Genomic DNA, 27,568 nt, shown 5'->3' on the forward strand with positions numbered 1-27,568 from the left:
TAAGAAGAGTCGACTGCAGTATGCCAAAAGTCATGTGGGCAAACCACAAAAGTTGTGGGATAGTGTTCTGTGGACTGATGAAACAAAATTAGAACTGTTTGGGCCCATGGATCAACGCTATGTTTGGAGGAGGAAGAACAAGGCATATGACGAAAAGAACACCTTGCCTACTGTGAAGCATGGCGGAGGGTCAATAATGCTTTGGGGCTGTTTTGCTTCTGCAGGTACAGGGAAGCTTCAGCGTGTACAAGGTACCATGAATTCTCTTCAGTACCAGGAGATATTGGATGAAAATGTGATGCAGTCCGTCACACACCTGAGGCTTGGGAGACGTTGGACCTTTCAACAGGACAATGATCCCAAGCATACCTCCAAGTCCACTAGAGCATGGCTGCAGAGGAAAGGCTGGAACATTTTGGAGTGGCCATCGCAGTCACCAGACTTAAATCCGATTGAGAACCTCTGGTGGGACTTAAAGAAAGCAGTTGCAGTGCGCAAGCCTAAGAATTTGACTGAACTGGAGGCTTTTGCCCATGAAGAATGGGCAAAGATACCCGTAGATCGCTGCAAGACACTTGTGTCAAGCTATGCTTCACGTTTAAAAGCTGTTATAACTGTAAAAGGATGTTGTACTAAGTACTAAGATTGAATGTCACTTGGGGGTTGAATAAAAACTAATAATGATGTGAGCACAGAAAAGACATTTGTGGTTATTTCATTATAAACTTAAGGTTATATTTCTCTGACCTACAAGTGCCTCTTTCATGTAAATGTAAGCAAGATGACTGAATGATCAAAATCAATGTCAAAATGGCCAAAACATTCAATTTCAGTGGGGGCTGAATAATTTTGAACACAACTGTAAGTGGTGTTTTGGTGATGTAGGCAGTTGAGGCATGATGTTCCTGCTGAGGGAGGACATACAAAAGCAAACCAGTGTGATTTTAATTTACTTAATTGACAGATCTGAAAGGGTTATTAAAATCACCAGGTGATCTGTGTCAGGGATTCATACTGATGTGTGTATTATGATGTACAGTATGTTGCAAAATTACTGTTCAAACGTCCGGTGTTCTCTACTCCTAGACTGTTAAGTACCTTTCCATGTTATTTTTCTACAGAAATGTAGTTGTTTGAAGTTTTAAATGAGAAAACTAATAATGAAAGGATCAGGAGAGGCAAGACCAGACGAAAGAAGGGGGGAAAAGGGGGAGTCTGTGGGTTGGAATGTGACTCGCATCATACCCAGGGCGTAAGGTGAACTCTCGAATCAATCGGCAGCCTCTAGTTGAGCACTAATTGTGATTTCAAACATAACCCAGGCTGAGAATCAAAACTGTAGCAAAGCTAAATCATTCTGATTTGGCTTCCCAGTGCAGTCACACCCTAAAATCCCGAAGAGCTCCCATCAGTTCAAGTAGACAGAAGCAGGCTAACTATAAACTGAGTTCAAATGGATACAATATCTTGTGAATTACATAACTCAGCAGTAAATTTTAGCTAATTAAATAGGTACCCTAAAATTATAGCACGCCCAATAAGAACACAGTTTGATAAACTGTTCTGCCTAGTTTTTTTTCTCCTAGATGGTTCTTCTAAAAATATTTTGTAACAGCTAAGTATTGTGTGCCCAATAGTAGGAAATCAACTCTTGGCAAAAAATGGTTTCAATTGTGTGACAATGTTTTTGAATCCTATGCATAGAGAGGAGGGCACCATGAAGCTGGTTATCTTACATACCAGAGTGATGGAAAGGCCAGAAAAATTCCCTTGAATCATTTCTTCCACAGTCAAATTACTGAAGCAAAATACTGGTACATGCCCAGCCCCCAAAACTCCTGCTGCCTAGATAATTTCAAAATATTTGGAATTATTATTATCTGCCAGATGAGGTATGCAGAGCAGTCTTTGACATGCCTACTCACTATCTTTGCATGCTCTGGGCATGTCAGGCAATGTCAAGTTTGAAAATACTGTTCTCATAATCATCTCTCTCTTTCTTGAGGAGAATTAATTGCACTGTTTTCCTAGAAAGTAAAAGTGACTGACCTGTTTACAAAAAAAAAAAAAAAACCAGTATCCACCCACACCTCATCACGATATTGCCACCACCACAACAACCTGAAGCTGTTGCCCACGCCAGTTTGTCTCCAATAGCAGCTGCACAGTGTGTCTCAAAGGCAGTAGTTTTAAAAACTGTACAGCTCAGGATACAAACTTGACTACTGATGGCCCTTTGGCCTCATAATCATTTTTGGCAAGAATGATGACACCAAAAATATGCCAGCAAGAAAACTAAATTCTGTTGGAAGGGCACATCATCTCACATTTTAAATCTGTTTATGATTAATAGCAGCTACACCCACAGAGTAATTTCTGTGAGCACTGAACGGTTAAAAGCCAAGGAAACACTACCTTACCCAATATTACCAACATTACAATATCTCTGTCCATTCAACCCTGCAGAGGAAACTCTTTTATGATCTGCTTCTGACTATCACTACCATTAACAATGCTATGCTCCTGACTACCTTATAAGCACAGCTGGCTTTTTAAAAATGCTTCCACGCAATGAAATCTGAGAAATGTAGTCTGATGGAAATATAGGCAACTCCAGTACTCCTTAAGTATTCACTCCATAATAATTCCCCCCCCACACAATTGATTCTATTGTATGTTTCTACTGTAATCTGCCTGGATTGTTGAGTGGAATCAAAATCCTCTTAAATAAAACTAAGTTTGTGCACTTGTATACAAACTTCTCAATAAGTTTTCTTCTTTAAGAAAACAATCTGAAACAAAATGTGCACCCTTTCTTAAAACTGCTGTTGTTGTTTTTAAAGTTGTCCAGTTAAAAACAAACAAACAAACAAACAGAAGAATCAGTAGCTCATAATGGAGGCCGAGATACTGTGATGATAAAGTGCAATGATAGACTCTGTAACGTATTTTCCCATCCCCTCTATTGTATAGTAATAGTAAACTTTAAAAAAAAACCCAAGTTGGAAAAAAGCCCTTCAAAACTGACAATGTCAAAAAGCCCCTTCCAATCTTTGAAAAATGCCTCTAATTACACCTTTTCACAGCATGATCACTTAAATTATTTGGAGAAATGAAAAAGACAGTGGGCTGAAAAAGGAAAACAGCTCAGCTGACAACTTACAATGTGGGACCGGAAAGAAGTTCTGTGAAGTTATTTAAAGGGATATCACAAAAGTAAATGTTGCTAAGAGAAAGACAGGATGATGATGGGAAAGATGTAGCAGGGAATGAAAAGAACTTGGCCAGGGTTAAATCAGCACCTCCATTTTATAGCAAGAACCCTGCACCATTTACAAATCTCTGGCTGACCATGCTCTGAGGTGGGCAGAATAACTCCTGCATGGAATCAATACAAAGAAACAGAACAAGCTACCTGATACTACAGCACTTCCCAAGAATTTCAGCATCACGCTCCTTTGATTCTCAGAACATTTCACATCTCCCTAACTTTTCTTCACCACTTTCCAAACACTTTTTAACAAGAAAAAGACATAATTTAAAATTAAAGATAAACAAAAAACTTCATTATTCAGAATTAAATGGAAGCATCAGTAGCTTTTTTTCTTAAGATACCCTAAATTATAGTAATGTTATCTATCACAAAAATATAGAAATCAGTTTTTTTTTCTTCACAAAAAATCTCAAGGTCCTTTGAGATGTTTTCATTTGCTCCCCACTGCCACAACGAGGGAGGCACGCTCTGTTTTTGAAACCATAAGGTACAGTGACACCTCGCTAGACGACGACCTCATAAAACGACGAATCCACATGACGATGAGATTTTGGGATCGCTATAGCGATTCACAAAACAGTGATTCCAATGGGGGATTTTCGCTGGACGATGATTTGGTCCATGCTTCGCGGACCGTTTGTTCACAAGACAACAATTTCAGTTCTTCAATTTCAGTTCGTCGGCTTCGCAAAATGGCTTCCCTGTGTTTTCGGGACCCATGCTTCGCAGAACAGTCATTTTAACAGCTGATCGGCACTCGGAAAATGGCTTCCCTATGGGCGATCTTCGCAGGACCACAATGTATTTTCCCCATTGGAATGCATTAAACGGGTTTCAATGCATTCCAATGGGGAAACTGTTTTTGCATGATGATGATTTCACCAAACAACGATTTCTATGGAACGGATTAGCATCGTCATGCGGGGCACCTCTGTAACAACAATTGTGTGCTATTGAATTGTTCTGACTTACAGCAAACCTTTTCAGTGGTTTACCATTCCTTTCTTCTGGGGGTGCTCAGGGACTGTGCAGCTTGCCCAAGGCCACACAGGCTGGCTTTACTCACAGAAGACACAGTGCGGAATTGAACTCCCAACCTTTGATTCCACAGATACCTAAACCACTGAGCTATTCAGTCAGACAAAAGGTAGTGGGACAAAAATGGCTATGAGAGCCAGAGTATGAAACAGGTACTTTTATGGACTATACATCCTCAAAATCCCCCAAGATGGCATGACCAACCCCAGCTGGGGGAATTGGTAGTTGTACTCTTTAAAGATCATTTTTCCAAGCTCTGGGGAGAACAAGTTGCTAGGTCTGGTTCAAATCTTTCACATTCTTTTTGCCCAGTATACCTGGCCATCAGTCCTTAGAGATGCACTGGCACAGATAACAGAACATGTGATTCAGCCTCTTTGCAGGTACATCTGAACCATCCCAGAATTTATGCCATCAACTAGCATCCTTTTTTTAAAAAGGGAGCACTCACTAAAATCTGAAATTAAATGAAGGTATTGACACAATTGTTGAGTCCCTTCATACTTGCTGCTGTACATGAATTTAAACAGATCTGTGCTTTAAGTCTGCAAGTTTTTTTTTGTTGTTTACAAAGAAGTGGGAAGTTTCTAATATGCTATTTGGAATTTACAGCTCTTTTAGAAGAAAATTGGGCAAGGATCATAAGACTTTGTGGGGGGGAAATATTTTGTCCCTTTGTATTGAAACAACTAATCATTACCCACCTGTTTATAGTGTTTACTCATTTAGTATATTACATCAACACTTTTCTTTATGTGGTCATGCTGTAATTTCCCCCTTATGGATAAGAAAATGTATCCACCACCCAAAGACACATCATGTGAGGGCCAAAGGCATTGACTGAGCTCAAGCACATGATGGTTTGCATTTCTATTATTTGCTGAGCATCTGGAATTGCACATATTTCCCTCAAAGAATTTCCTTTTTGTCTGAAACATGGTATTCATCCTAATAAAATATGTACCCAGAAAGTCATAAATGAAATGAATAAAAGAAATTTCAAAACAGCCCTCTTACATGAGGGTTTTTTTAAAAAATAAAAACAGAAAAAATACCAGCACTTTGCAATTGCTGTTTTTGAAGAACTGAAATTTTTTCTTACTGCTGTTTAATATGGATATGTAAACAAGGTGTATGACTGTAGGGTAATGTTCTAGTCTGAAAGTATTTGAGTGAAGCTATTTAAAGAATGGAGAATTCAGTACCTCAAGCCAGATGCTAGTTTAAATATGAAACTCTGCTCACACTGCAGAATAAAGGTATTTTTAGTATCTGTATTAAAACAAACAAATTACAAGATCCCACAGAGAGATATACTTTCTTCCTTTATGTCCAAATGCACATATGAGCTGTGTTCTTCAAGCCAGCATCCCTGGATCACGCATTATCTATTTCTTTGTCCCAGATAACTTTTTTTAAAAATTAGAACAAACATAATCTATCCAAGGTCTCCTTTGGGCAAAACTACAGCAGTTCCAGGTTTGAAGGGGCTCTTTGCAACATGCTCATTAAACAGACCTCTCTTGTCAGCCTCTCATCTCTATCTGCTGGGTTTACATGGCATCAGCAGTGGACACCTATGGCTTGTTATTTAAAAAATCTCCACAACACCCCAAACCCTCTGGGGCACTGTGGGAAAACATAAATTATAGTGCACTGGTTCTTGGGGATCAGGCAGATGGCTTCACTTGGGGAGAACCTTCAGCTATCCAAAAACAGCTGGGTGCACTGATGTTAGGCCTGGCTTTGGGAGTCATGTTTCTTCCATAAAAGCATAGCCCTTAGTGCCAGTCTTGTGCCATGATACATGACAGTGAGGCATGCTGATGATACACAACTCTATCTCTCCTTTTCTGTTACCTGACCTTGATGGAGGTCACGCTCCCCCGAAGGATCAGGTATGAAATCTGGGTGTGCTTCTGGACCCAGCCCTCTCAATGGAGAAACAGATACTGGCTGTGGCCGAATCTGTCTTTTTTCCATCTGAGGCAGATTGCACACCTCCGTCCCGTTCTCAACAGGAGATCCCTAATAACATTGGTTCATGTGTTGGTAATCTTGAGGATCCACTATAGCAATGCTCCCTATGTGGGACTGCCCTTGAAGGTGGTTTGGAAGCTGCAGGAAGTGCAAAATGCAGTGGCCACGTTGGTCACTGATACCTCTAAATTTCACCATGTTTCACTTGTCCTGGCTCGCTTGCACTGGCTGCCAGTATGCTTCTGGGCCAAATTCAAGGCATGGATGCTAATGTATAAAGCCCTTTAGGGTTTAGGACCTTGCTACCTGTCACGAGTACCTCTCCCTCTGGTCATCTTCCCATCCCACCTACACCTCTGAGTCTTTAATGTTGCAGGTGGCCACTCCAAAAGAGAGCTGGAAGGCATCAACTAGAAATCGGGCCTTTTCAGTAATGGCCAATCCGCTCCAGAACTCTCTTCTTGTGGAGGTGCGACTGCCCCCCCCTCCAGCTTCTGCAAGCTAATGAAAACTTGGTTTTTTACCCAGGCCTTTCCAAGCACCACCCTTTCGCAAAATTATGCTGGCCCGCTGTCTGCCATCTGTGACAGACAGGTCAGTAACCATTCCTGTCCATCACAATGGAACCCTGATTCAGGAGCCAATGGTTGTACAGAAAAGGCGGAACTAAGGATATATCAGGGAAACGGAAGACAGTTAAAGATCAGTTACGTAGCAGTTAGGGAAGAGTTAGGGATGAGTTAAGGACTTCAGTTAGAGAGAAACAGTTTAGACCAGTGGTTCTTAACCTTTTTGAAAGAAACGCCCCCTTGAGCCATTGAAGAAGTTATGATCGCCCCCCCTCCCCACGGTGATGATATTTATTTATTTGTTTGTTTGTCTGTTTATTTAAGACACTTAAATCCAATGACCACTGAAAACAAAATTCAATTCCAAGAAAATGAAATGCTCCCCAAAAGTAACATTTAATGATTTAGTTGTAAGCGAATTTTAAGATGCAAAAAGAAATATAAAAAGGGCATAAAAACAAACCGCAATGTAGGAACTAAAAAATTCAAGACAAAAAGTCTGAAACTAAATTAAGATTGGAGGAAAATATATATTCATGCACACTGTAAAAAGGCTGCAGCCATCTTCACAGGTTTAGCTTGCTCCAGCGCCCCCTACTGCCCCCCTTCTGCTCCAGCGCCCCCACGCCGCCCCTTTTCGTTCTACTGCCCCCCTGAAAAATGAAATCGCCCCCTGGGGGGCATTATCGCCCACGTTAAGAACCACTGGTTTAGACAGTTAGAACCAGCCTTGTGTTAGAGAAGAGTAATAGAGAGATAGGGAATAAGAAAAAAAAAGAAATGAATAAATACTTTGATTAAAATGATTCTATCTAAGCAAATATGAATGTTACCAAAGCACAGTTTCTTGAATGAATAAAATAAGACCATTCATGATTCACTTTACATGATTTACTGATAAACACATAAATAAACATTGTTATATTGAATAACACTGATTGAAGAGTCATATTTAATAAAGTGGGGAATATATCCTCTGGTGGCAGTGGAAAAGGGATGAAAAGTAAATGTCATACCCGAAAGTGAACCTGGCTTGTGTGGAAGAACAAACAGGGGAACTGGGGGGTGTGTGACACCATCTTATGTCCCAGGATGGGTGATTTTATTGGGGGGGGTAGGATTTGTTTGTTTTCTTTTTATATGTTTTGTATGGTTTTAATAATATTTTGTAATCTGCCCAAAGTAGTGGCATGTTCACTAAATGGGCAGGGTATAAATCTAAATAAATAAAATACATGAATAAAAGCAGTGTGTAACTGTCTCTAGCTTGAGGTCTGCACAAGTTGTGATACAGCCATGCCAAAGACTGCCAATCATCCATGTACTGGAGAAACAATGTGTCCCCCCCCCCCCATATATATATATATATATATATATATATATATATATATATATATATATATATATATATATATATATATATATATATATATATATATATATATATATATATATATATATATATATATATATATATATATATATATATATATATATATATATCTGGCAGCACTAAGGAGGCAGCACCTTCTGTGTAGTTCCTCGTGTCTGTTGTGTTTTGTTTGGTGTGTTACAACTTATGCAGTTTTGCTGGAGATTGACCACCCATGATGACGCCCAGCTGCGGACGATGTCCCATTGTAGGCCTAATGTTTTTCTTATGCAGTATCCTGTTAAATCCAGCATCCTAGAACTTCTACTAAGGCAGTAGTTTACAAACTTCTGACCCAGGTGTGCTTGGAATATAGACCCCAGATGCCCTAGCCAGCATTCCGGGAACTGCAGCCTGAGAGCATCAATTTATTATAAAACCTCAGTAATATTATACAACACAATATTGACAGCCACCTTGATACATTTCTCTCCATTATTGCTAATAGGATTCATAAGCCCATAAAAGACAAAATACAATCTTATCATATCCTGTTATGCACTGTATGCCCTGGAATACTGCAGTCAATATACCTACAGATACAGGTAAAATTCAGAATCTCTTTCCATGTGCCATATATTAGGCCGTCAAAATGCTCTCCAAGTATCTATGCAATCTTATAATTTCAAAGTCACAGGTCTTTAACGGGGAAAAAAACCACATCTGAAAATAGAACAGATATTGTTGCTTCATGTATTATAACACTGCCCAGGGAGGGTAAATTTATTCCAGTGCAGCCTCTGTTCCTGGAGTTCATTCATCAGATATTTCATGCTACTGTTCTGTTAATGATTCATTTATCCTCAGCAATATTTATATTCCGAAGTGTGATGTCTCTAGCTGACAGCACAATGCTCTGCTGAATTATCATTTTCTCTCAGCCCCAACCCCTCCCCCTCCCATCTTTCACAGTGTAACAAAGTTGAACACATGCAGATTGAACAGCGCCTTTGGAAGATTGTCACAATAATACTGCTTACCAAGCACATCTAAACACGTTACTCAAGCCACATGCAATTCTCCGGATGCCAACGTGCCCTCGAAGTTATTAAATCGGCAATCTCAAAACATGGGTGTGATACATGTATTTAAATGCTCAACGTTGTGGGGAGGCAGTTATGACACCCAGTTTGGTAACAAGACTTCAGTCATTGGGGGGGGGGATGGGAATCACCAGTATACATGATTACGATGATAAAAAAAGATTATGATTATATTTTATGAGCTATCTTCCTTAAGGGTGCAATGTGTACATTGACTTTCCACCTAAATTGTGTTATATATTGTTGATAGCAGTGAAAAGCATGTGACATTTCTCTTTAATGTGCAGGACAACTCAGAACAACTTATCAGTGTAAATCAATTAAAGCAGAGTTCATTTAACAGTGAATTATTGTAATCAACAGGTTGCACAATAGCTTGCCCAACTGCAGCTCACCACAGAAAATCCTGACATATATAATCAGATCTAGATCTATAGATTATTTAAACCAGTGGTTCTTAACGTGGGCGATAATGCCCCCCAGGGGGCAATTTCATTTTTCAGGGGGGCGGTAGAATGAAAAGGGGTGGTGTGGGGGCGCTGGAGCAGAAGGGGGGCGGTAGGGGGACGCTGGAGCAAGCCAAACCTGTGAAGATGGCTGCAGCCTTTTTACAGTGTGCATGAATATATATTTTCCTCCAATCTTAATTTAGTTTCAGACTTTTTGTCTTGACATTTTTAGTTCCTGCATTTGTTTTTATGCCCTTTTTATATTTCTTTTTGCATCTTAAAATTCACTTGCAACTAAATCATTAAATGTTACTTTTTGGGGGGCATTTCATTTTCTTGGAATTTAATTTTGTTTTCAGGGGTCATTGGATTTAAGTGTCTTAAGTAAATAAATAAATAAATAAATAAATAAATAAATAAATAAATAAATAAATAAATAAATAAATAAATAAATAAATATCATCACCGCGGGGAGGGGGGCGATGATAACTTCATCAATGGCTCAAGGGGGCGTTTCTTTCAAAAAGGTTAAGAACCACTGATTTAAACAGTCCAAGTTCTCAGTGTTCTGCTTCACTGGACAGCATGTTGTGCTAGCGATTTATCATACATCACTCAGCCCATAAAGGCTGCTAGTCCATTGTGATGCCAGCCAGCGCACAACTATCAGGCACATTTGTGATACAAATATGACCTGGAAATGACAGGCAGAGACTTTCTTTTCTAAAATCTTTCTTTACTGAAGACCTAGATGAGACTCTTTCCCCTCACAGAGAATGAGGAAGTGGAAAGACCATTGGTCCAATTACCAACAGAAGCACCTTCTCTTCTGTCCACTTGATCATACCCATTTCCTCATTTGCTGAGGGTGACCCCTGAGAGCCATCCTTCTCAGGACCTATTACATATTACAGATAACCCATCCACCTACCTGAATTAATGCTTGTATAGTATTCTAGTGATGTGATTCAGGCAGATCGTAATGTTGAAGAAACAAGACATACAAATAAGAAAATCTCTCTCACCTACACATGCTATATCTGCTGAATGTGGGGGACAAGATGCGGGAAAGAAGCTAAGGGATCATACCACATAATACAGCTAGACTGAAATACCATCCTTTTTTTTTGGTTCTGAACTCCATGCCAAATTCAGGACTGCTGAAACAAAGCAATGGGATAGGGTGCCAGAACTTTAGCAATGGTTTTGGGCGGAGATGCTCAAGAAAATTATTGTATCAGTGCACTTCTCCACACCTTTTTCATAAAATGTCCTGTAGCTGAGGGAAGATATAAAAACTGCATTTCAGACATTGTATACTAAACACTGCCTCGTCCTCATAAATATATTTGCCTTATACCCTTACAGAAACATTGGAAGAAAATATCGAACATGGAAGCATCATTTGGCACAATGGAATGCCAACAACTCCGATAAACAAAATGACTCAGCACCAGCTTGGTGCAGTGAGTACAGAACTCAGGAAACTGGGTTCAAATCTTTGTTCTGCCATAGAAACTTATTGGAAAGTGGCAATAGCCAACCACTTCTGCATCTTACGTACCTTGAAAATTTTATTAGGACTGCCATAAGTCAGGAACAACACAACATGAACTCCACAGCAGACACAGTGAGTTTATTACGGGACAAATCTGCCATAACAAAGTCAATCTTAACAATGCAAGAGGCAGAAAATAGACCGAAAATTGTCAAATGTGTTACCAAGCACTAATGGAATTTGTAATCACTTCCTTTTCCACACTGTTTCTGTAATGAGTTCTCATGGGTCTGGTAATGTGTATACGTTGCAATCTTTAAAATGAAGTCATAGCTGCTTCTTCCATTAAGGCTGAAGGAACAATATGACAAATACTGATATTACAACATCCACAGGTGGGCAATACTTAGCAGGGCCAACTAATATTCTACAAGACTGAGCAAAAGTTGGACCATACTTTTGTGCATTGTCAGATGTTTTATCGTAAATACTGTATTTTAGCAAAACCTGTTATCTTCAGAGTATTCCAACAGAGTTGAAAGAGAGCTGTTCTCCAGTCCATAGTCAAGGCATGGCTCAACCAAAGTTAACAACTTTTAAATCCTATTGGTTTCAGTCAGAGATGATTAATCAAATGCTTAACTCACCCACTCAAATCACTGAGGCTCAAAATGCTTACCTTTCATCTTCCTCCTTGTTCAACATTGTATATAAATACCGTCCATCTTTCTCCTTGTCCAACATTTATATACAGTACCGAGAAACTAGATTTGCTTAACCCTTTAAAGCAGATATGGGGAGGAGCATCTGAGGGCTCTGGGGCACAAAATAACTTTTTTGTTCTATTCTATAGCGCTGTGTCACTTACTTTATTTAACAAAAATTGGGAAGTTGTTACAGCCTTCTGAATGGCAGCCTTGAAAAAGACGGGAGGCGGGGTGTAAATAATCAAAAGGGGAAAAATAGGAGGAATCCAAGGACCTGTCTGGATTCTAGTGATGGGGGAAGATACATCTCCAGTGAGGATCGCTGAAGTGCAAGACAGAATAGATTCCACTAAAGATAAGAACCTTTTAAGCATGAACCAGACTACTCCAACTTCACCCTCCTGAACATGCCCTTCCTTCGTGTCAGAAGCACCGCAGTATAATTAATGAATATACTGGATTATTCTCACCCTCTCTGTTGTGAGATGGACACACTTAGTTCAGACCTGACTTATAGGAGATGGGATTGGTGCAATTATTAGAATCATTCAGTATTTTACTGGCTGAGTGCTATGATCCAGTGCTAAGCATGTGACTACTGAAGGAGGAAATAATCATTCTAGGAATTGGTAACAACTAGAAATTGAAATTTGCATATATCATCTAAAAAAATCTATTTACAGACAGTGCAGTAAGAAAAAAAACATTACAAATGCCCCTAAAGCTGCCTTCTACACATGGCAGGTCTGGTGACATCTATTTCTCTAATTTGCAGAAGAAGCAGGAAGCAACTCCAAACCAAAAAGGCAGGATTAGTACGTGTTAGTTCATGAGTACCAATCTAAAGGTAGACTTAGAAAAGAAAACAAGGGTGGAAAAACATATCCAGGCCATTTAGCTGCATACTGCCTCTCACCCCCTCAACTGGTTCAAATCACTTGAGACTTGTTGGGGAGGGCTTCCAAAAATAACAAAAGCCCTGCATAAATCAACAGCAATAAATTATAGCTCAACAACTTGATTTAAATTGAGGCAGTCGTTCAAACAATATCTTCAGATTTGTATTTATACATTTCCAGCAGAAGAGTTTGGTAAGGGCAGAGATCCTTTCCTGACTGGTCAGTTTTGATTTTTTTTAAAGTGTCAAAATGTTTAGTCTTTTTACTGAAAGAGACCTAAAAGGAAGAACACACAAGAGCAGTATCCTAATTCACTTGAAGTAAACTTGCTCCATTGATTTTCAACCAAAGAGTAGTAAAGTATCATAATCACTCAAAAAGATTTGGCACTTAACCTTTAAATTTTCTTTCTAAACATAAATTAAATTTGATAGATTACTTAGTAACTTTAATTGCTGTAAATTAAACAAAGTAACACAATCTATATTTCCATGTCCCTTTTTGTGTTGATCAACGACGCTCTGCACTCTGCAGAGTGGGACTTTCAGCAGAGAGGTCTTTCAAATCATCCTGACGGCTTTTGTTCGGTTCTGCTGAAAGTCATATTTTTTTTTGCTTCCACTTCAATCCTTTGGCATAGGTTTTAAATCAAGGCAAATTATAACACAGGCAAAAATATAACACATGGAGATCTCTTGTCTTGGGCAATCTCACAGACTGAGACGGTTGGGAAAGACGTCAAAATAGGTGATTAAATACTAGATGTGTCAATTTGATGAGCTAAGCTTGATGAACAGAACATGGTACACTGAACTCTCCCTCCCAACTTCTGACTACAAACTGCAAAAAGGCTATTGGTTGTTACTATGTTTCCTTAGATACACAAAGTGCCACACCCTGGCCAATGAAGCCGCCAGCCAATGAAGCCATCATTTACCTCCCAACAACCAATCACAAAAGAAAGGCAAGCTAGTATGTAATGTTTGGAGGCAGAAAAAGCTCAGGATGAGTAGACATATTTTACCTTTTACGGGAGATCCACTTCTACAAACAAATTAACTGTATAGGCTAGTCTGAAGCTGAGACGGCAATAGGCAACCATCATTTTGATTCATTTTCCTGTTCTTATGAGAACATCATAAGGAGACTTATCATAAGGTATTATTTCAGTGAATTTAGTTATTTGTTTATTTATTTCATAGGTAGGTAGGTAGGTAGGTAGGTAGGTAGGTAGGTAGGTAGGTAGGTAGGTAGGTAGGTAGGTAGGTAGGTAGGTAGACAGACAGACAGACAGACAGACAGACAGACAGACAGACAGACAGACAGACAGACAGACAGACCGCCCATCTGGCAGCCAAGGCCACTCTGGGCGGTTTACAATAATAGACAAGCAGCACAATAACGAAATAATACAATATCAGTGAACAAAGAAAAGATACCAAGACCCAATGAGGTGATAAAACAGAGTGTTAACCAAGATGCAGTTTCACAGGAAGTGGATCAAGCACCTTAGGCAATTGGCTTCCTCTTGTATTGCATGTTCATATAAAGCTGTCTGCCAAGTCAGACTAATCCAGCTGGCCGTCTAGTCCAACTGGCAACAAAATCTGGGTTACCCAAATTCCTACCACTTGAGACTTTCTACATGCAAGCGTATACATCATATTGGGCTCCCTTTTCTGCTTCAAAGTACTCCTGGGCAAGGTGTCATGTCAACCCCTAAGTTTAGAAACTGCAGTCACCTTTTTACTATTACAGGCATATTTATTGGAGACCACTAATAAATCTAACCCAAGAATTTGCAGCTGAATCAAATTAATTTAGCTAGTGAGATATGTAATGATGTTAACAATCTGGAACAAAGAATGCTTTGAAACTAAGCAAGAGAATACAAAAAGCCCAGCAGCTCACCTGGCCCCTGTGGTATCTGTTGTACTTTCAAGAGATGGGTGGAACTTCCAGGAAAGACATAAGATGCATGACAGTAAGGAACAGCTGCATCTATACATATGAATACAGATCCTTTCAAAGCATAGTCAACTAGTAACTGCCATTACAGCGGTACCTCGGTTTACGAAAGCCTCGTTTTACGTAACTGTCGATTTACGGACCGAAATCCATAGAAAACAATGCCCAGTTTATGTCCCCCCCCCACTGTACGAAAGGGTTTCCCCAGGATGCATTGTGCCTGGAGGTTTCTAGTGCTGCCCCTCATTCCTACTGCAATCCATGTATCTGTTTAAAAAATTTCCACATTGAAAATGCGTCCCGGAGGACGCATTAATTTCATGTAGGTTGGTTTCTTCAATACCAATAGCTATAGAAATCTTCATTCATTTTAGTTCATAATGTTAGTTCATGAGCTTAAAATGTGAGGGTGGTGGGACTGAGAGCAATTCGAATACAAGGCATGGCATTTCTAAGGCATTGGCTAGTCTCCTTTTTTTGTAGGTCTGCTGGCATAGCAGGAGTGATGTTACAGGTAGTGGCAGATTGCCACTGATTAAAAAGTTCCTACTTAAATTTTAGATTGTGCACAACTTACACGCCATGAAATGAAGTTATGTGCAGCCCACAGTCAAAACAGGAACTCTTTAATTAGCATCAATCTGCCAATGATGCCACTTCTGCTGTGTTGGTGGAGTTGCACGCCAGGATTTGGACCAAAAGACAGCAAATCTTTCCCACCTGCACAGAATAAAATGATGCCCCTTATTTATGTTTTAAAATATAGCTACTATTTCAAAATCAGTGCAAGTTATATATTTATATATGTAGTGAGAGAAAAAGAGGAGGAAGAGATGATTATGGACTGAAAGGATACAGCCAGTTAATGTAGGTGAATGGAGGGCGGAAACAAGGGAGATGTGGATCAGCAACAAAACATGACTATGTGAATAGTCGGATGAGAACTCATGCTTCAGGACAGCCACATTTCCAAAATTTGACAGTATGCCACCATCCCTAATCAATCACTGTAATATGGTTCTGTTATGCAGCTCAGAAAAAATGTGATATTTTTAAAGATAACTTTAACCAAAGGAAAGAATATTTCTGAAGGAGTTAATAATAATGTTCTCCCAGGGCCCAGTGGTGAAAACCCTCATGTCATTCTCCATAAAACACACTGTTTAGCTAAGGATTTAATTAACAAATCAATTAATACCAACTCAACATATCAAGCCATTTCACCACTTAGGCAACTGCAACAAATTAATCTTCCAGTTTATGCCAGTCAACATTTACTAACTGATATTCAAACCTAACATTCCAAGCTGTGAATCTTCCAAGAGTGAGATGTATTTTGACACAATTTTTTTTTTAAAAAGGGAGGGAGGGGAGAGTTAAAGAAGAGGAGCAAGAAGGGGGATTTTAAAATGGATGACTTACCAATGAATCATTCAAAGAAAGAACTAGACTCCATGGGAGACATTCAGCTGAGCAGAAAATCAGTGGATTGAGTTAAAGCACAAGAGTTGGATTGGAAAAAAGGAATGTGATAAAAGAGAAATGAAAGGATTGGTGTAAGTCCTAAAGACAACAACAAGAAATACAAATGTTTATGCCTCTGGCATCAAATCAGAGACTAGTGTGTATACTCAAAACTGAGATCCGTTCTTGACAGAACAGTACATGAAACCATTAAAACCACAAACAAAAAATTTGGAATTGGTTGGGATTGGACCAGGACTCAGATTCTCTCTTAACTGCAAAGCTTGCTAACTAAGCTTGGTCCAGACACTCTCTGTTACTCCAGCACCTGACAAGAAGGGATATGACACATTTCTAGCATCTAAGGTGTGACAAGTGGCTATAGTCAAAAGGGCTCTCTCAGCCTGCTCAGATATGGCACTTCAGCTGTGAACGCTCTTCAGCCATTGGCACCTCCCAGTATCAATTTTGTACTCAGAGAAGACTTTTGGTTATTTCCTAAAACTCTGCAATCTTCAGGAAACTGTGGGGGGTTTCTATGGGGTGTGTGCATACATGTGTTTTTGCTGTGTTGCATTTTGCTTCATTTCTGTGGCTGCTTTTACTTTTCTTTTTGGATGTTTTTTATTCTAATGTGCATTTTTTTTGCATGGTCACAGGCTTTTTTGTAAATGTCTCTGACTTTTAGTTGCAGTTTCATTTTATTATTGTAAACTCTTAGGAACAGGTCAAGAATGAGGCATCAATCAATCAAGCAATCAAGCAATCAATCAATCAATCAGTGGATCAATACAATGATTTTGCAGAAGCAAAATTCAATACAGGGTAGCTGGACTGCTAAGAGTTGCAGTCCAATACATAATGCTATGTTACTTTGAGACTGATTTACTGTACTGTATTTTGGTTGCCAGGTCCTTTGTGATCCCAATTCAAAGAGGTGGTTTTAACCTGTGAAGTCCTAAATGGCTGGAGGTCACACTATCTGTGTCTGTCTCTTCCTATATCTATCGACCCAGGCACTATGATTTTGATGAGAGACCAAGGCCTCCCCACTAAATGAAGCAAGGGAGGTGACTGCAGACGGGACAGTCTTTTCGGTGTTAGGCACCAACATTTTTTAAAAGTCCACAAAGAAACTTGTGTGGCATCTACCTTATGGTCTTTTCAGTAGCAGATAAAGACCTCACCCGTTGTCCAAAATATTTGAAAAACTGTCCTAAAACTTGGGTATCTTTGCTACTTTACCTGGCTGCTGATTTTAATAGGGTTCCCAATGTTGTAAGTACAATGATTTATTCTCTGCTGCTGGTGCTATCTTGGCGGTATATTCAAGCGAGCAGTTTAAAAGTGCAATAAATAAATAAAATGAAGCAGGTCTCAGTGCCTGAACAGGAAACCACAAAGGTGTTCAATGAACACTGTCCTTGAGTTCCATGACAGGATAAGGCTGCAATATTATTGTAAGTAAATGATTAAGTGAGTCAGTAAATAATTAATCTTAGATGGTCAATGAATCCACTGATTTGTCTTTCTATACTTAACAGAAAAGGAAAAGGAAGCAATGTATACATGTTTGTAACAGACGGTGGTTGCTTGCTAAATTGATTATAGCAATGTCGAGTGTAAAACTCTTCTGATTAAAAATCATTGACAATTTGACTTTATCTTCCTGTGTGAAAAATACTTGAGTCTCACTGTCTTCTGGGATTTTCAGAAAGGTTAGGGTGCTCCCTCACCACCTATAAAACTGATAATCAGATACAAATGTCATTTAATATAGCAAGATTATTATAGATATCTGAACACTCTCTCAAAAACGGCAGGACGGGACAAAGAAAAAGCTGTTGATTGAGGGAAAACAACATATATGGAATGGCTATAATCAATACATAGCTTATATAAGCAAATTAATGTACATCTTACTTAACTTTTTTTGTTATGGGGGTAAAAGCCTGCAAGCGCTACCCTGAGCACATTGCAACACAAAAATGCAAGGGAACAAACATGTACAGACATGGTTTGCCCAGAATATTACAAAACACAATTAAAGAAGTCGTTCTCAGTCATTGAAAATAAGGGCAGTCGGCTTATCAAACTACGGAACAGTCAATTCCACATTTAGTTTAACTCTTCTCATTTTAACCAAATAAGCAATTAAAATAAACAAACACAAAACTGTAGAGCAGGAAGAAGAAACAGTTCTTAAAAACTTACAAGCTAATTGTGGCTTGAAGTTTCCTAGGCCAGAACAGCCTAGCAAAGGTCAGGGTTACGTAAGCCAAATGTATAACATATTTCTTAGTCTTCAAGGGTGAGATGACTCAATACCTGTGGATATTTTTGTAGCCTCAGCAGCATAGCATTGCTTATGTATGTACTATGCAGTAACGTCTTTTAGTTAACAAAGCAATTCATACTAGACACTGGCCATCAGTCTTGCTACTCAAAGAAAGGGAATGAGGCTGCCACAGCATATAAAATCCTTACCTTCGTAAAAGTGCCAGTAATGGCCTGGTTCAAAAACCCTATATTTTACATTTGCAATTAAGGAAACAATCAATCAGCCTACCCAGTAAAATAATATTTTACTCCTACAGCTTGTCAGACGCAGCATGTATCTTATGATTTTTGACAGAGATATGTATGCATTAACAGGAATCCATGCTAAAGAATCATTGAAGCTTGTTCTGTTTTCAGCTGCCTTACTGCTTTGAGGAGAGATCAGATACAAAAAGATAACGTCACAAAATATGTTCAGAAGATCTACCACACAGAACAAAGGTTGATCTTATGATCATGGGTGCCTGCTGTACAATGGCATGCAGAAAAATGAATACCCCACACACGCCGGTCCTGTCTGTGTAGACAAGTGAAGTGTTAATTTCCCGTGCTTGGACATGTGAGGTTAAAGGCATAAAACAGGAGTGTGTCTTTCTTTTCTTTCTTTCTTTGACTTTCAACCCATCCATCTAGTGGTGTGCAACTACTATGGGAGGCATACATACAGAAAACATAAGCATAAAAGCATCCAAAAAAAAAAAAACCCACCAAACCAATCTCACATCAAAGACACTTCCTCCCAAAAAAATCCCCCAGCGGTTTGAAAACAAATTAAGCTATAACATAATAAGCTGTCACGTGGGAAAGATATCTTGAAAAGCTTCTCTAAAGAAGCATTTTGATTTATTTTCTCAATGTTAGGAAGCGAGGGGCCTGGCGCACCTCTGCCGGCAAGGTGTTCCATAATTTAACAGCCACCACTAATAAGGCCCGGTTCCTACTTCTCAATTTCCGGACGTCTCTTGGCATGGTGGCCCACAACATCATAACTTGGGTGGAGTGGGTGGCACAGGCAGGCAATGGCATTACCATTCAAGGCCTTGTACGTCCGCGTTAGTACCTTGAAATTGGCACAGAAGCATACAGGCAACCAATACAGGCAAGCCAGGAGTGGGGAGACATGATCATATTTCAATATCCACAGCCAGCCTGGCTGCTGCATTTTGTACCTGTTGCAGCTTCCTTACTGCCTTCAAGGGTAGCCCCAATGCAGAAAGCATTACAGTAATCCAATCCTCGAGATTACTAATGCATGAACTAGCATTGTTAGGGATATTCTGTTCAGATAGGGCCGTAGGTACGCAATTTACTTAAGATGAAAAAAGGCAGACCTAAATTAAGTAATTGCCTCCCCTCCATCTCTTCCTTCAATCTCAGCTCTGACCCTCTATCTCTGATTTCTTTTTCTAATGGCGCATTTGGAGACAGAGCCATTTATAACCACCTGTCCAGAAGACAGCTTGTGGCAGTGTAATTGACAGGGAGACCCGCTGCAAAAAAGAAAAAGAAAGAAAATGCCGTTTTAATAACCTTCTCCGAAAACACATTCTGTTGCATGCCTCAAAGGGTTTCAATAAAAAAATATCAACCTGTAGAGACATATTTTCTTGGCTTAAACACCAATCCGGAGCATATAAATGTAGTCCAACTATAATGACATATTTATAGACCAATAAAGCTTACACTACAGCTTTCATACTTCACTTAAAGGAACTCTGTAAGAAGCTGTGTTATATAAAATAATTTGATTTTTTTTCCCCCTTGTAGACTCTGTAGACCAAAGGAAACAGTTGGTTTGTGTGAGTGTGTGCAGATATATTCACTATTCTCCCATGTTTTTAATAGATATGTTTACACTTGCTTAAAAAAAATCTTTGAAAAGAATAACTACTAATTCAGTTATTTTCTTCTGGTTTACCAAATATGGAAATGCAAGTCTCTTTTCTCTGAAAAAAAAATTCCATAAATTGAAGAAAAAAGAAACAGGCCCTATAAGTGAATGATTTAATCAGACCAATTCTTCTGGAAAAAAACAGGTTCTCAGGCTCATTATGAATAATGCATTCCACAACTCATTCTATTTTTATCTACATGGTATTGTTGCTTTTCTGTTATTTTGATAAACATCTGAAAGGGATGGCCTTAATCATCTCCTCAAAATGATGGCTGCAATCCACAGACCTCTTACTGTGAAGTAGTGCCTTGGATTTTGATGGGTTTCCTCTAAAGTAAGGACATTAAAGATTGTGAGCCAAAATCTTCCACAGCTCTTCTTTGCTAGCCTGGCCAGCCAAGAATCATGAGGAGACTGAGTTAGCCTGTTAGATCAGCCTGCAACAGTTTTATCCCTGAGGATATTTAGGTCTAGAATTCTAGGGTCCATCCCTTAAGCTTCTGAAGAACCATTCATTCTACCATAAAAGGATGAGTCTTGTTTGTCCAGCACTGTGACAGGGATCTGGAAGTTGCAGCAATTTGTTAGAAGTTAGCTGCAACAAATTACTTAAAAAACAAAAACAAAATCAGGGTATAACGAAATCACATTTCAGAAGTAATATAATGTGGTGGATGGAAGGCATGTTACTCCACTAGTGCTATAAGAAGGAATTCTGATAGGATTTTTTTAAAAATGTCATTCTCTAACCAATCCGAAGGCTTCTCCACCTCAAAGAAGCAACAAAATGTAACAAGCAATGGAACATAAAACACAACAAGGCTACTGTTCCAAAACAGGTCTAACTAATTACAACAAATTGCTTTTTTTTAAAGGCCAGTTACTTTTAAACTAACTCTTTTCAAATTTTGTACGTGGCACCAATGTATGGGGGAGAGAGTTTATTAAACCCAACTCACTCTCCTTTGTTGCTGCAATTGCGTCACTACGCAGTAGCTAGGAAAGGTCAGTGACTTAAGAGTTTAAAAACTTGGTCATAAGTAAAATTGTCCCAAAATGTGGAATTGTATTCCAAGAACATAGGAAGTTGGGCTCAATTCATCCTGCATGTTATGTGCCATCATGCTAGAACCAATGTACAGTGACCCTATTAAACTTTCAAGGTAAATGACATATTTAATTAGTGGTTTTGTCAGTTTCACTCCCCATCCTCAGTGAGCTTCCAAGGCCAAAAAGGGATTCAAGCCCAGGTCGCCTGAGTCTTCATCTGTCACTCTATCCACTATTCCATACTGGGTGGGAAAACTGAGAATTATTTAGGTATCCTTTATTATTGTGAATTCAATAGCACACCTGCACAGCTATAAACTTACTTCTATTTTACTGACAACAGAGGAGCTTAAAGTTTGTGTCCCTGCCCCAACCAGAGCGGTGTACATTCCACGCGGAAATATACATTAAAAACCAGCTTCCTGGCTATTCAAACTTTATGCCAAGAAAAGATAGATTGTGTATCCTGTATAAATTATACACAAATCTGGCAAAATTCCATGAATTCCATTATTCTGCATAATTTATTTTTGTTGTGCTAATCATGGGGCAACACAGGGGCCTATGCATGCTAAAACCCATCTGCAAACCACAGAGAATAGTGCTCCCACCACTCACTAAGATTTTGGCAAGCACCAAATACACATATTTGGAAAATATATCGTTGTCACTAGAAGGACTAGAAATTTGCTGGCGGTGGGGGTTTCCAAGTGAAAACTGAAACTCATTTCTGCACCTAGTCCAAGGCCACATTCAAGGCATTCTCTGAATTGCTATGCCCTAGAATAGATGGCCTTCCATCTGTTGTGTCCAATATGTACCTATGCATTGTCTCTAACACATGCCCAAACACAAAGATACATTAAAAAGGCGGAAAAAAAATACAACATTAAGGTATATATATTTGCTTATCTAGGCAGAAGTGCTACTGAAAACAACTGGAGTGACTTACCAGCCTGACCTTGCAGCGTTGTTTTTAAGAATAATGAACATATACAAATATGTACAGTGAGTATTACATATATTCAATCTGAATGAAATAACATGCTGAAGCCTCCATAATTGAGCAGTGGTAGGATGATACTCTCTAGTCAAGAACATCATCCTACCACTGCTCAGTTACAGATGGCTTCAATATGTCATTCTATTCATTATTCTTCAAAGTCACATTTCTGGCTCTCCTTCTGCATGGGCAAGCACAGGGATGAACGCTTAAGGAGTATTCCTATCCTCCAGAATCTTAAAAGCCCCAGGGCTGCAGTATCTATTTTTGAATAGAAAAATATAGCAGAATTTAATTAGGATGGGGAGGGGGAAATTAACCAATAATGATTTAAAGAGATTTACAAACTTGTTCCTGTAATGTCTTGCTTTCAGACAGATTAATGCCCTTCCAGATTAACCTGTTTTGTACTTACTGGAAAGAATTTCATTGAAATTACTGAAACGTATTCCAAAATCATTTCAGCATATGGACCAAAGATAACTATACAGTATTTTCAAAACATTTCTTCTTCCAGAGATACAATATTCTACAGGAACCTCAGAATTCTACGAGGTGTGGAATGTTTACTGTTGGTGTCCTCCTGTTCCTTAACTTCTCAGCAGCATTTCTACAATCCCTAGTCTAAATAAAACACGAGTTCTATTAAAAGCCATGTTTTGCATTCTAGGGTGTGATATAAAACTATACTCCCTAAGAATAAGCAAGACTTGCTTCTATTTTTGATTCAAACTTCATCTCCAGTCATACAATTTGATGGGTTTCATGAATTGTTTTCATAGCTTTGCCTGACAATGCAACATGCTTGATTAGAAATCAATATCTGGATTATTTATTGATGAAGAAAGCAAAATACAGACTTTGGTCTCTCATTCCGGTAACTGTGGCGAGTGGGAGATTAATATATACGTGTGTAAAAAAATGCATAACAAGCTGCCTTATCCGTCTTTGACAAAAAAAAAGCCCCACCACCTAAACCTATGTGTTTAATTAATTGAACATCCATTTACACCCTCGGGCTTCATGGCAGCTCAGTTTTAATTGACAGTTCAGTCACATAAGGTTTGGGGGAGTAGTTCTGGGTTTTGTTAAGACTCAGCTCTTTGGCTGTTGGAGTCATGTTTCTGATGCTCCCAGTAGTAAAATGTGCTGTGCAAGTTCATATTCCATTATGGGCCTATGGTTTCCTTTTTAATTTACAGAGATGGTGTTTTGCAATATGAGGCCCTGTGGTATTTGGGAGCAGGGGTAGGGGTTTGCTGGACAGACATCATTGGATTTACCATTCTTTCTATGTCAATATTTTTCAACTGACACAGACACTGGCATCTTTTCAGTGCCAGGTGAAAATATACTTGTTTATTAGAGCCTTTAGGGCTGACGGTCACAGCCTACCTAGGTTTAAATGCAATGGTTTCAACAGTTTAATATTTTGTTTTAAGCTGTTTAATCTTAAATACAGTAATCTTAAACATCTTATATTTTAAAATCAGCTCTGTAATCTGCCCTAAGATTCTGTGATATAGGACAGGCTATAAATGTTTTAAAGAAATTAATAGTTCTCTTATTTAATGTCTTGTTTTTTGATGGAAACAAAGGAACATGGTGGCATTGCGAGTTAAACCACAGAAGCCTCTGTGCTGTGCAAGGTCAAAAGACCAGCAGTCATAAGATCAAATCTATGCGACGGAGTGAGCGCCTGTTGCTTGTCCCAGCTCCTGCCAACCTAGCAGTTTGAAAGCATGTAAATGCAAGTAGATAAATAGGTACCACCACAGTGGGAAGGTAACAGTGTTCCATGTCTAGCTGTGCTGTGACCACAGAAACTATCTTCAGATAAACGCTGGCTCTATGGCTTGGAGACGGGGATGAGCACCGCCCGCTAGAGTCAGACACAACTGGACTAAGTGTCAAGGGGAACCTTTACCTTTGCCTTTTGTAGATGGAAAACCAGGCCAGAAGAGTACACTAAATTTTTGAAAGGCCTATCCCAATATCTTCTAACATGCTCAACACATGCTAGGAAATATCCAATGGATAACTTCCAGTGTCACTAGGGGCATTATGTCAATAATACTGCAAATGGGTTGTGGGATAATCCTGTATAATAAAGCTTTACTTGTGAGAGCTGCAGCTCCTGGCCTTTCTGAAGCAGGGGAGAAATGTGAAGGAACAGCAACTAAGAGTCTTGTGTGCAAGAGAAAGAGTCTTCGTGCAGTTCAGGTCAACTACCTGATCTGCTTTGGCCTCTTGGGGTTAAAAGACATCTAAATACACAGCCATTTCCATCCAACATACCTTTTGCTGGCATGGCTGGTTCTGCTTCATTTCTTTCATTTACCTGAAATTTACCAGAGATGGCATGCCAACAAAAATCTCTTCAACTACAGGCTTATGAGCTAGCATAGTGGAAAAGAAGAGGGTACGAACCAGGAACAAGTCAAAGCAGATGTGATCACATCCATTCTACATTACTCAATGCCTTTTATTACTGATCTGTCATCTACTCCTCCATACGCTATTTGAGTCATTAGTTCTACAAATATAAAAAATAATCACCCTTCCCTGACTACAAAGGTTTACACACATATTCTAAGCATGATGTGAGGTAGGCCCTTCATCCTCTTTGCTCACCAGCAATAGCCATGGACCATTAGCCAGAGTGAAGCAACTGCCTCATCAAAAGGATGTCATAAAAAGACAGCAAATGGTTAAAGCTGTAACTGCAATAGTAATATTCTGCTGCTGGGGGAAGGCTTGAAAGATTTTCCACAGCAGATGCAAAAATATCTTTGTTGGATTTGCATACTGTGCACCTTGACCAACCTGTGTGGGACAACATTTGCTGCTTTGCCTCAGGCAGCAAAATGTCTTCAACGGTGATTGAGGCACCCAGCAATAAATTACGAAGCACAGACAACTGCTTGAGAAGGTTGCACTACATTTAGAGGCTACTAAATAAATGGCTATTTTAAAATTTCCAGTCAACAATGTACACTACACTCAGTAACAACTTAACGTTGTGTTCAATACTGGTCAAAGGCAAATAGTCTCTCGCATATATTTTTCTGGCGATATATACGTATTCACTGCTGTTCTTTTTCATCTTCTGAGTTACCCTTGGAGCTATTTCAAAACCAATTTTTTTTAAAAAAGCAACTGGACAAATACAACATTTTGTAGTTCAGCTCTAGAATATATTTCCTCAATATACAGTACAGGGAGATTTACCTTCCATGGAAGGATAAATTCAGTGACTGGATCTGAAAGCACTGCACAATTAGTTCACAATGCAGAAAATGTGACTTTTGTTTTGCAAATTATAGCCAACTGTTGTATTCAGGGGGCTGCTGGGCTGCCAAGAGGGACATGATGGCACACCACAGCATTGGAAAGTAAGAGCATACCTACACTACATATTTGTAGCAATATGAACCCCACTGAATTCAGGAATCTGTAATCTGATGGGGTATTTAGAATGATACACTAGAGAGCTCTAGTGATGTAGTTAATTAGGGTCTACTTCAGAAATGGAGGCATGGGAGGTGCACTTGGTCATAACTTGAGGTGGAATTCTTTGGATTTTTGTCAAACATCTCTTCATTCTCTGAAAAGGGGGGAACTAAAAGAAATTCTTCAGATAAATGTTTCAAAATGCATCTCACAGGAGTGCACAAAAAAGAGGAAGCAGGACTTACCAAGGTCGGCCTTCTCCTTCAGAATATCTTTAAAGTTGAGGCCACTATTGTGTGTAGATTGCCTGAACCTACTCAGTGCTTCTTTCTGTCCATTTTTGCCCAGTTCTGTAGGTCTGATGGCTTCACTCCGGAGGCCGCACTTCCATTTGGAGAAGTCAGCTTGGACCCATTTTGCTAAGTCTTCAAGTTTCACTGTTACCTTCTCTGAAGCAGCAATAACTTCATCCTGGGAGTGGCAGGTAAATGAGAAGAAAGAAAGTCACATTTGGATCTGTAATATATTATAATATTTACCATTCTTGTTCTGTGAAATTTTATTAGGCCACTTCCTATTTATTTTCACTGTCACAGAATGTTCTAGTCAAAGAGGACGAGCGCAAGAGTGATTTTCTCTTACATACCCACTCATGCAACTTACATGAACATATTACAAACACATGCCATTTAGAAACTTCTGTTATAAACATATAAAAATTGAGGATCACTTTCCTTTTATCTCTTTTGTCTTCTAAACCCATTCCCACCAACAGCATACAGCTCCCTCTGTCCCTAGTTTCATTTCCAACTTCTGAGCAACTGGAATGTTCATAAACATTCTATCGCATCCTGGCAGCTGAGCCTCAAGACTACTAAAGTTTTGCTTCTGTATCCAGAACCAAGGGCTTTTAAGGCCAATCACTAAAATACTTTGAAGATTTCAGTCTGCATTTACATTAGTTATTTTGTGAAGTTTATTTGAGGGGAAGGGACTAATTCAAAAAACACTGCTGTACAAATGTGCAAATCTCTGTTTAATTTTGATCCATCATCCAACTATCACTACAGTAAGCACCTTAAAGGGTTAAGCAGAGTATGGGAATAGTCACTTATAATTCATTCATCTGCCCACTAAAAAAATAATTTGTAGTTGTTGAAGTTACCAGTAAAAACGGTTAATTTGTTACATTAATCAATGAAATAACATCACTTTTTAAAACCCTGATAGTCTGCAAACCAGAGTTCCCATTGTGAGCAACACCTTCTTTACCACAAACCAGAATTTATACAAAGCCATCCTGGACTTCCCATAGCTTCTTATTTTGACTGCCAATCACTGAATGCCCACAGTGCCTCAGTCTTAGCAAAATACCCTCAAAGCGAGACATTTGGGCTTGGTGGGTTTCTCTGAAAAGGCATTTGTGCCAACAGGATGGCAGCGGGTAAAATGGCTTGCTCTAAAACTTCCCAAAGTAACACACCATGTGGCCAAGCAGTCACTATCT

General features: G+C 39.2%; 1 protein-coding gene and 1 long non-coding RNA gene across 4 annotated transcripts in view; one reads left to right on the forward strand and one right to left on the reverse strand.

The window, feature by feature from the left end:
- ARID5B (AT-rich interaction domain 5B) overlaps nucleotides 1-27,568 on the reverse strand; it is a 244,060-nt gene that overhangs the window by 164,777 nt on the left and 51,715 nt on the right. For all 3 annotated transcript variants that reach the window (XM_072995169.2, XM_020793194.3, XM_078390908.1), the window contains one exon: nucleotides 26,307-26,532. In XM_072995169.2, the coding sequence (XP_072851270.2) occupies nucleotides 26,307-26,532 (226 nt within the window). The remainder of the gene's footprint in view (nucleotides 1-26,306; nucleotides 26,533-27,568) is intronic.
- LOC144588318 (uncharacterized) lies at nucleotides 867-10,779 on the forward strand. Its single transcript, XR_013543825.1, has 2 exons — nucleotides 867-7,433; nucleotides 9,951-10,779. It is a non-coding gene; the product is annotated as an uncharacterized LOC144588318 (long non-coding RNA).

The sequence above is a fragment of the Pogona vitticeps genome, chromosome 3, assembly GCF_051106095.1.
Source record: "Pogona vitticeps strain Pit_001003342236 chromosome 3, PviZW2.1, whole genome shotgun sequence".
NCBI classification, from domain to species: domain Eukaryota; kingdom Metazoa; phylum Chordata; class Lepidosauria; order Squamata; family Agamidae; genus Pogona; species Pogona vitticeps.